At 42.9% G+C, this 11,223-nt stretch overlaps 1 protein-coding gene across 6 annotated transcripts in view; it reads left to right on the top strand.

The window, feature by feature from the left end:
• The first annotated feature begins 229 nt into the window (after positions 1-229).
• The window catches only part of kctd17 (potassium channel tetramerization domain containing 17), a 20,311-nt gene continuing 9,317 nt past the window's right edge, over positions 230-11,223 (top strand). For all 6 annotated transcript variants that reach the window (XM_062378891.1, XM_062378889.1, XM_062378890.1 and 3 more), the window contains exons 1-3: positions 230-649; positions 9,788-9,896; positions 10,113-10,204. In XM_062378891.1, coding sequence (XP_062234875.1) covers positions 299-649; positions 9,788-9,896; positions 10,113-10,204 — 552 coding nt within the window. In that variant the 5' untranslated portion in view covers positions 230-298. The remainder of the gene's footprint in view (positions 650-9,787; positions 9,897-10,112; positions 10,205-11,223) is intronic.

Here is an 11,223-nt window from a genome sequence, read left to right as displayed (position 1 = left end):
TGCAGGGTTAATGGGGGACCACTTTTCCTCTTTTCCTTTACCCCTGGGCCCCCTGTGAAGTTCTGAACCTGACGTTGTTTTTTTATCGCACTGATTCAGACTCGGCTCCAGGTTTTATTTTGAAGGTTCTTGTCGGCTGTTACATCTCACTCCCTGCTGCTTGACTCTGAGGATGTGTGAGTGTGTGCGGGTGGGGGCGGAGCTTGTTCGTGGCGCTGAGCTGAGAAAAGGCCGAGGCAGCAGCGGACCGTCGCCCCTCGCTCGTCTCCTGCTCGACTCCCAGCAGCCTCTTCCCCCGATGGCAACGACGGCGGCCGAGCCGCGGGAACCGGCGGACGTCGCCGCGCTGTCCACGCTCCCCGACTGCCGCGGCCACCGCAGCAACGGCAACGGCAACAACAACAACAATAACAACAACAACAAAGACAGCGAGGCGGCAGAGAGCCCCGCGGGCGAGACCGAACCCGGGACCGCGTCGCAGAGCATCGGCAACGGCTCGGTCATCAACCCCAGCGGGGGGAGCAACGGGAAGTGGGTCCGGCTGAACGTCGGCGGCACCGTGTTCCTCACGACGCGGCAGACCCTCCTCAAGGAGCAGACCTCGTTCCTGTACCGGCTGTGCCAGCAGCAGGACCTGCACTCAGACACGGTGAGTCCGATTCCCGGTCCCTGCACCATCCCGAGAAACAACGAGCGGTAGTTCACGATCAGTGGGAGTCTGGTGATGCTCTGACTGGATCGTAAACTTTTTTATATTTTCTCCTTCAGTTTAACACAAACTTCACCAGCACCTGGTGGTCCTCTGATTAAATGGCATTTCTATAATTTAATTTCTTCAACATGGCTGGTGCTGGTCTTACTGAAGGTCGTGTTAATCTGGACTGATCTGCTCATATTGCACCACAGTAACATCTCTGTATCATGACAGCAGTGGCTCCGTGGTGCGTCCCTGTGGTCAACGACCCGGACTCTGGTGTGTTCCCCGTGTGTTGTGACGCTGTCATACATGTAGTGTCACCCCCATGTGTGGGATCCCTGTGAACTGTCTCTCCATCCTGTCTCTCTCTCGGTTTGAAAGCTAGATTTGCCTGAAACTGGTTGAATGATTTGGCTGTGATATGTGTGCAGGTCCTGACATGAGGTGAAGCTCAACTCAGTCTGAATCTTTAAACCACAGTCCCCAGTGGATTTGGTGTGTTTATGCTCTGCGGGATCACAGAAAACTATACAAACCCAGTATAACACTGTGTAACCTGTTAACTGCATCAGTCCAAAACCACTGCCCAGTATGTGGATGCTTTCAGCCCCAGAGCAGCCATGTCGAGTTGTCATTGTATGTGCAGTGTGTGTGTGTGTGTGTCTCTCTCTCTCTCTCTCTCTCTCTCTCTCTCTCTCTCTCTCTCTCTCTCTCTCTCTCTCTCTCTCTCTCTCTCTCTCTCTCTCTCTCTCTCTCTCTCTCTCTCTCTCTCTCTCTGTCTCTCTCTCTCGCTCTCTCTCGCTCTCTCTCTCGCGCGCGCGCGCGCTCTGTGTGTCTCAGCATCATTTGTGTGGTGTGAATTCAGCTCGAGTCAGATGGATGAACACGTGCCTCCTCCTCTGCAGGGAGCTGCACAGTCAGTAGCTGCTGTACAGCTGGCATATTATAGGGAGAGAGAGAGCGTATAATGTGTCTCCCAGTCACATGCCGACTCTACAGGATGTAAATTGATGGCAGGACTCATAAATGATGCAGAGATTCTATTGTGCTGCTTGCGTGTGGCAGAGAGAGAATGGGGGGGGGCGGGTCCTCCTTGCAGCTGGGACTCTTCTGTAAGTGGACGTTTAGTTGCTGTTGAGTGAAAACCTCTCAGCTATACGTCAGGACGAGATCATACCGATTAAACGTTTGATCATATATACTGTACGTAGGCAAATTCACATGGTAGTGCACATGGAAAGTCAAGAGATATTTAAATTTCAGCCAGACAGATTTATCGGTTTGGCAATAAAAATTGGCCGATATGAGCCTCTCAAGATATCACGGTCTGTTCGTTTATGTGCTGAAAAACTCCTTGGCTCTTTTAAAGATGGTGTCAATATATAGTTTGTCTATTACCAAGATGTTTTACGATGATCAATATAATTTTATGCAAATAATTCAGAAAAGATGTGCATTTATATCCATATCAGTCAAGATCTAATATTTATATTTAATCCATTGACAGAGTTAACCCAAATAATATTCTTTCTTCTAAACTAAATAGCTTTAGGCATTTTAATTTTTTATTTTTATTGACTGGATCAACATCGAAACGACTCGTCAGTTACAGACCTTAACGGATATAATTCCCAAACATCACAACAATGAATATATATTTTTTAAAACAATGTACCAGACAAAACACATATTTACAAAAATCATTATTGCTGTACAAAACTCCTACTTATTGATATGCAGTGTTACATATGCCTGTCTAAAACACCCTGATGGCAGAAGGTCTGGCATCGGGATGTTCATCTGATGTGATGTGACAAAAACCCCAAATAACCTCCAAAATCTGAGTTTGGAGTTTTTTTTTGCTCGACCACAGCGATGACTGTTCCCCTGCCGCACCGCCCCGGCTCCTGTGGAAAGAAACCTCCCATGTGACCTTCAGCCGCGACCTGACAGTAGCTCCCTCTGTGATGCCTGAAGACACACAGTCACACGCTGAATCTCTCACACACGTACTCAAACACACACCTACATCTCTTCCCTTCTGCTGCTCTTTCCTCGCGGCTCTTTCCATCGCTGTCCTCGCCCTCGGCAGAAGACTCACCCTGAATGTTTACCGCACGCTCGTCCTTTTCCCATCTGCACCTTTAATTTATTCTCTCTATCACAAACTCTCGAATCTCTGAGATTTTTGTCAGGCACCTCACACAGTTGGCTGAATCCATATTCATACATTAACAGATGGCACGATATATAGAGAAACTATAAGGTTATAAAAATGTATCCTTGAGATGTGTATCATCTGAGGCTGAGCTCGCCTCTGTTTTCCTGTGTGCAGTCATGTAATTAAAGTCCCTCACCGCTGACACAAGGAAAAATCCATTTGTGTTTTTTTTTACAGGGATTGAGATTTTCACAGTCGAGTATTAAACACTGATTGGTGAAAGATTATGGATTTTTACAGAGCAACATTATTAACGTAGCTGAGGTCGTCAGATGTACGTAAATCGCCCGAAGGTAAAATGTAGTTTAGTTAGATAATCAACGTGGTGCTGATCACCACGTCACAAGAGTGATTCCAGGAGAAAAGTGATTTTTTCTTTTTATTCAGCGCTTTTCCGTCAGAAGCCTCGTGATGAATGCAAAGCATTTTTCTTTGAATCAATGACACCCACTGAGTGAAACAGCTGGGAGTGCACATGAGCATGAATGACACGACAGATTGGGTTCGCAGCTAACCAGGAAAAGGAATCGGTCATCCGTGAATGTAAAATTCTTCAAAAGGCAACACAGACGTAACGTCATCTCACTTCCAAGTAACAGTCTTGTAAACGCATTAAAATTTGTGTTTCAGAACGACCGATACAGGAGGCTTAAGGTCAACCATGTCATTTCATCAGCTGACTATTGACACATCAAATAGTGGAACAAGAGCGGCTCCACAATGGGGAAATCAGTCTGGTGATACGTTCGCAACCTCTGCAGATCAGTGTTTCATCACAGAATTCACCTGACACCACCTCCACTAAACTCGCAGAAAACTAGAAAACCCTTCAGAATTTCACAAACTCAAAGAAACCAGTCCCCTAGATACGCCTGTTTTTAAAAGAAACAAGAGCCATCAATTATTCTCTGGGAAATAAATGAAAAAGTCCAAAATCTTGCAATGTTAAAGAAAGTGAAAAAAACATAGCCTGGATCTGTCCCCTGATCAGCATCTGCACCAAAATCTAATGGACTCTTTCCTGACCCATAGCACATCCTTTCACCAAGTTCCATGCTAATCCACCCAGTAGTTTTTGTATCATGCTGCTAACTAACTGCAGAGGAGCACATAACCTCCTTCGCAGAGGAAATAATAAACACTTTTATGAAAGAAGGATTGGACACATTCATATGGACATCAATATTCGATATAACCTGATTAGGACAACAGTCTGAATAACCGTTCCATGTTAACAGCATAATCTGATTACCTTAATCTGAATAAGATCATATATAGAATTCCAACATTTGTATTCTGACCTTAGACACATTATGTAAGTATGTATACAAGTTAGCTGGTGCTACAAATTAGTCAAATTTTTTAGGTGAGTTAGTTTTTGTACGTTTTTGTATCAGCGCAAACATTGCAATATTATTAAAACTGGTGCGTTAGAACCTTGGATTTTGACTTAGTGGACCACTTAGTCATAATCCGACTATGCTCTGTATCATGTTAACATGAATATGAGTGGAATATTCTAGACCAGACCTGCTAAAAGAGTCATTAGGAAACGCTCCCCATTGAAATATGGCAATGTTCCTTATTGATATCAGGAACACTAAAATGAACACCCACGCAAAAATCCTGCCCTTGAATTTGACCTGGAAAAAGTGTAACGTGTCTTCGAAAGGGTTCCTTCAGAATACTGTGTTAGCCAGCAGACACCAGGCTGAACTCAGTTTTCCTGTTGAGGAAACTGGGTTCTGAAGCTGGATATGGGAGTTCAACCTGTGTGTTGTCTTCCTTCACTCAGGAGAGAAGCTGACTTTATCCACGCTGGAGTCCCCCCCTCTAATCTGCTGGGGTTAGCGTGTCTCTGCTCAGGGGTTCTGGGCTGTTTTACACACACACACACATACACACAACACAGACTGTCTGGCTGTGTATGACTGTTATAATGAGATTACTTGCACCCTGCCCCCTCACTGAACCAAACCCAGGGCTGTAGCTAACATTCAGCTTTGATACTTAGATGATGTTAGCCGAACAGGATTAGCAGGGTGGTTGATTGTGGCCGACAACCACATGATCGTATCATCACAGATTTGTGAATATCTGATTAATATGAAACAATTGTACAGGCAGCTTTTGAATGTTCTGGAGTTCGGGTCACGTTTACAATTTTTGTTTATTCTCTTCTTACTTTAAAACTCAGCGTGAATTCCACCAACATGTCGGGACTTCTGAGTGCTATGTCGAATATGAGGCGTTGGCAGGGACTGGGAGTATTGAAAAGATGTGCTGAGTTGTGTGGACTTGCCTCTTTGTCACCATCAGGCAGCTTTGAATTACTTTTTGGATCAAATAATTGTTTTAGATGTTTAATTGTAATCTGGGGATAACATAATCCTTTCTCAGTAAAAAGAAAATTTCGACATTTATAATCCCTTAACCATTTTGCAGTTCTTAATTGACCAGGACAGATGAAGTTACAGTGCGTCATAAAGATCAACTTTACTTGTGTATAAATTTGGTTGCCAAGAGATTGTGCCTATTTAAATAAACATTGGAGAATTTCCCTTTCGGCAAAGATATGTAAATTGTTGTTTTTTTCAGTTCGGCACGTATACAGGTGGCATATCGAGTAATTTTCGCAAACCAAAACCCCCTGTCCCTTCTCTTTTCTTCCCTCCCAATAAAACACTTTGAGCCAATCAATTTTGGTTTCACATTGCGTATTGCGAGTATTTGCCTCCTGTCGTCATAACTCACAAAGGCTGCGTCTACCTAAACTTGACCCTGACTGGTTTGTAAATGGCCGTGTGTGTGACAGCAGCGTGTTGTCAGTTAAGTGGGTGGTAGCTTTTCCGCTTCAATGGAGAAAATGAATGAGCTGGTTAATTTCATTGTAACTGTAATATCATTATGGTATTACTAACAGCATCGCCCACTCCAGGCTCACTACTTAACATGAGGTCAACCCTGACCCTAACCCTAACAAATCAAAACATACTTTAGTTTGATCAGGACCAAGATCACCTCTCTAGGTCGGATTAAATCATGGTCAGTTGGTCCAGACCATGGTCCATCGGCACCTTTTACATCTAAACTGAAACATCTGAAATGGACCAAACAAGGTTGTGTGAAAGCGTCCTTACAACCTCTCAAATTAGTTCAAAGGCACTGTCCAAGCACCACACGTTTATAAAGAGGCCCCTGTGTAGTTCTTTTAAATCCACTGAGCTGTTCACTCCACCCACCGAGCAGCAGAGACACATATCACCAAATGTGTTTCTCAGTGCAGCGCCACAGGATGCCTCCTACATCACAAAATGTCACCGACACTGACAAGTCGTTGGTTCACCCGACCATCTGTGCTGCATGGAAGGATAAATGAGGCTGGTCCCTAATTAGAAATCACACTCTTGCCCAGAGTTTTCTCAGAGCTCCCGCCCCCGTTTAGCTGAGAATTACATATATATGTACGTGTGTAAATAATCGCTGCATCTACATCACATTGCATGCATGTGTAATAGTCACACAACACTAATATAATGTTATAAATCATTGTTTATAGAAGTTATTTTGATTAAATATTGGAATATTTTTCTTGCAGAGCTAATTGGGGTTTTGTTGACGTCAGTCATATTGTCTGTTTGAGCAAAGTGTCTTTCCCTAATGTAACATTTGTAGTATCAAGGCCAAGAACAATCAGATGCTCTCATTGACAAATCAATGACGAAGAACATGAAATAGCATTTTCCAAGGTTGACTGGGCATCAATTTACAGTAAGCAAAATCCAAGCCTAGATTGATTGATGAATATTGATTTGATGAGATTAATGAGTAGTTGCCATGTTGACTCTAGCAGAATATTGAACGACTGCCCTAGTTCCTCTTGAATCTGTCCGTCATGTGGTAAATCATTCCCAAATTAAGCTGCAGAAGTTCAAAGTTGTACTGTAGTGGAACTGGTCTAATCAAGCTACATTAAATAAAGTGCAAAAAAGAATACAGACTAAACATTATTGCAATTGTTATGTTTTTCTCTGTCAGCTCTTATGTTGACACTAGCATGAAGCAGAATGAAGGCTTTGTTTGGTTATTGGTGATGGTTATAAGCTATTGACTGGTGGTTGTAGTTCCTTTACCACTGCAGGGAAATGTTCCGTAAACCATTAACTCACCAACTAGTTTGTCCTGTCCTCTTGGTAACTCAAAAGTGTATCTAAGAAGCCATTAAGGATACACACTGAATATAAAATATATCTTAAACTCCAAAATCTCTTTACTGGTTCAGTGGTGATTCATGTTGTAATCTTACATTAAGGCTTCCAGGGATGGAATATTGAACTGCAAGCAGAATAAATGTTCAGTAAACTTTAACAACCATAGGCTGGTTATAAAAATAGACAAAGCTTCTCCACTCTCTCCCGAAAATGAAGCGTATGGGTTTTTCTTGTCATTATAAGGTCTGATCAGGAGTGTGTTTCCCCCCAGATTTATAACATCAAATAACTTAAAAACCTTAAAACCCAACTTTCTATAAAATTAGTACTTGATCATACATTGGTGCAATAGGAACTACATAGGATCAAGATGATTTTGCTTCAATTTTGCAGAGTAACATCCTCTTTATAAACAGTCTATGGGTACAACAAGCGCTGAATGGAATTTGCTTTGGTAAATATAAATACATCTGAGGGGGACTTTCCCAAGACAAAGAGGTTAGATGATGACATCAGAAAGCCTGCACAACAAGCTGGTTTTGTTCTCTAGCATGTATGCTGGTTATCATTATGTTGTTGTTGGTCAGAGAAGCCAAAAAGACAAGAACAAGAGCAGAGGGTGACCGGAAGAAGTTTGCAACCAAGAATGTTGCAGACACGCTGCTGGGGATTAAGCTCATCAAATGGATTATTTTAAAGTCAATGTTCTGCAGCTGCTAATGGGCCTGTCACAATGAATAACTACTGAGTGTGTGTGTGCGTGTGTTTGTGTGTAAGAGAGAGATACGTCTCTGACACACTGGGGAAGCTTTCTCCCAGTATTGTCATGCCCACACTGTCAAGTCAAGTCACGTCGCTGAGGCATCTGTCTCCTCCTCTGCAGCTCTCTTTGAGTGTGTGTGTGTGTGTGTGTGGGTGCGTGCGCATCTATGCTCTATGCTACAGTCACAGCTCTTCCACATTTAAATCCTAGTGATTTTAAAATGCTGACATACAAACACACACTGTACTTTGTCTGTCCAAGCTGCTTTTGGCCCCTCACATCCCGTCTCTCCATCCTCCTCATCCAGAGCTGTACAAGTGCGTCTGCCCTCCATTTCTAACAGTAGGTTATTTGCTGCTGGCCTTCAGGTCTCTTTATCTTTGGGCTTGTTTGTCCTTCCTCCTCTACTCTATTTCACAAAGTGCCTCACGATCTGAACCGATTCACTCTGGGTTTAAGGTGTCTTCAGCTCATGTCTCCCATTGGGAACACCTTGTCTGAAGCTCACATTGGCTGGACTTGAAGTGTTACAGACAAAGGGATTCCTGGCAGCCACTTGTGTCAGTAGGAAAGGCGCTTAACTTGGTCACTTAAGAATCATGCACCCTTTTTTCCAACTTTCATTACCCGGTGTCTTACATACCACTTTTACACCAAAATTAGCAGGTATACATGCATTTTTGAATTTTTTTCGTAAATGTTGTGTTTGAACTCACAAACGCACTGAAAACTCAGACATCCTGTCTCCTAGCTGTCTTGCTTCCGTCACTGCCAATCAGAGCCGGAGACGATAAAACACGACAAAAACTACATGCAGTAAAGTCTAGACAGCTCGACTGAGTCATGTGTTGATGACATATCATGAGTAGAAACAGCCAATGTTCTTTTTTCATACAATTTACAATAATTCCTCCTTTTTCGCCATCTATCCGTAATCTCATAAAAGCCTGCATGTTTTTGTTTAGATTTATCCAGCAGCTGTTCTTTTGTGAATCCAGCTCTAAAAGCAGACTCTGCTTCAAGCAATCATCACGAGGATGAACAGAGTGTGTGTGTGTGTGTGGGTGGGTGTGTCGGTGTGTGTGTACAATATGTTGGAGGGGTAATGGTCATGACATAACACCCAACCAGGCTTGGCAGAAGCTCCCTTGAGGTGGGAGAGAAACACACCCACCACTCAGTAACCAAAGTTGCCAACAAATGTGCTGGCGCTCCAGTAACTTCTATGTCCAGTGGCAGAAAACTCTTGTGTCAGGAGGATTTCAAGGGAAGTGCAAATGGGAGAAACAGGGTTTCGTGGCAAATTAGGAAAATGCAACGGCCGACTCAAAAGGTCCCTCACCTTTTTGACTACCACCAGTTTGTACACCATGCCTGTTTAACTTGAAATCTACTAGTTCATTATGAAGATGTAATTTTCTAACCCTAACATAACCTCCACCCTACGGGGGACTTTTATTTTGAAGACAAACAGTGGACCTTACTAACATCCAGCGTGGGCAGCCAGTACTGCATACTTTAGACCAAAATAGCCAACCAGGATGTTGTTTTTCTGGAACCAGTGACGTTTCATGTCTAAAAATAGTCAATATATTACAAAATGGGTTCATTGCTTAAGGCATACAAGAAGAGAAGAAAGGTAGTCACCCTCATATTTGAGAAATACCTGTTAACCTACACAAATATTGCAAAACAAAAAAGTTATTAATAACATACATGAATAGAATAATATTGCATTGAATATGGCCATGATTCCGGCCAATAAAACTCTTTAAAAGTAAAAACCCAATAATAAAGAGGGTTGGCGCAGTAATTACATGCTCTAAATGATTTGATTATACGGTAGCGGTCAATGTTGTCTTCTCTCTGTCTCTCTGATTTCTCCTCTGTAACAGGATGAGTCGGGCGCCTATGTGATTGACAGAGACCCCACCTACTTCGGTCCCATCCTCAACTACTTGCGGCACGGCAAACTGGTCTACAACAAGGAGCTGGCTGAAGAAGGTCTCACTGATTTCAACTTCTCTCTGAAAATACTGTGTGGCTGCACATGCCAAGAGATGGTGTTTCAGGTTTCAAATGTTTCTAGTTTAGTGTATCTGAACATAAGCATTATATATAAACATTATATTCAATGTTTGGGTAGGCCTAACAGAGTGTTTGGAACGTCGGAGCTAAAGTCTTCACGCAGCAGCTGACTTGTGTTTCTTCTGTCCCAAGGTGTCCTGGAGGAGGCCGAGTTTTACAACATCACGCCCCTGATCAAATTGATCAAGGAGAGGATCCTGGAGAGAGACTCCAAGGCCACGCAGGTATGTGGAGAGCAAGTCCATCTGTTTTCATGATGGAGGAGTTCACTCTGCACTGTCGGCTCTGACAACGATATTCTTGTTTAAATGAAACTAAACAAATACAGTGCATCATGTTTGCATCACGGCTAAGATGTACAGTTTAACACAACTGTATCAATATTCTTCAACCTTATTATATGTCATTTTACAATTCTGAACATTACGGCTCCTGCAAAGTGGAGCCAAAGAATGTTGATCGCTCCCTGGTGGATGGCTGCACGATAGCTTATAAATCTCCTTGTTCGTGATGAGACATAAAACTAAAAAGTAAAAGTACTCAAAGTACTAATTTCAGGAACTTCTCATCACAATGATGTTTGTTCAATTACATTTTTTTATGGTAAGTTTGGCTTTGATTAGTTATTTGATGATACAAAAATGGAGTTAAATGCCACGCCATGGTTACTACTGTGCAGACTTTAGGTCTAAATGTACAGGATGGCACACTGTCCAACTTTATGAACACTACATTCAATGGTCTTCGCCTGGATAAGCAAACATACTGCACACAAACACTTTCATCTTTGTGAGGACACTCATTGCCATAATGGATTCCCCAGCCCCTAACCCTAACCTGAACCTACACCTAATTCTAACCCTAACTCTAAAAGCATGTCTCATCTCTCAAACCGCCATTCGAATCAGTGAGGACCAGCAAAAGTGTACAAGCACACGCACAAACACACACACGCACGCACGTACGTGCACAGTGTAAGTGCAATGCCCTTTGGTCACTCTTCTTTGTCAGTGATTTCTCTCTTCCCTGCTTCTCTGAAGAGCCTGGCTGTACATCAGGGTTCACTCTCCTTTTATTTTATTTTATCAGGACGGTTGCACTCAGTCCCACATCTTTCTGCACTTCTACTGTTCTTTACTTGACTTGCTCTCATTATGCCCGGGGCCAAAGCTTGTGCAAAAGTTCACCCCCTCCGTTTTATGACGCATGTTGTCATGTTACATATACTGTATTTGCTTGATAT

Source organism: Platichthys flesus, chromosome 20 (assembly GCF_949316205.1).
Source record: "Platichthys flesus chromosome 20, fPlaFle2.1, whole genome shotgun sequence".
Classification (NCBI taxonomy): domain Eukaryota; kingdom Metazoa; phylum Chordata; class Actinopteri; order Pleuronectiformes; family Pleuronectidae; genus Platichthys; species Platichthys flesus.
The sequence above is the reverse complement of the archived record's forward strand: the minus strand, read 5'-3'. Positions and strand labels throughout refer to the sequence as shown.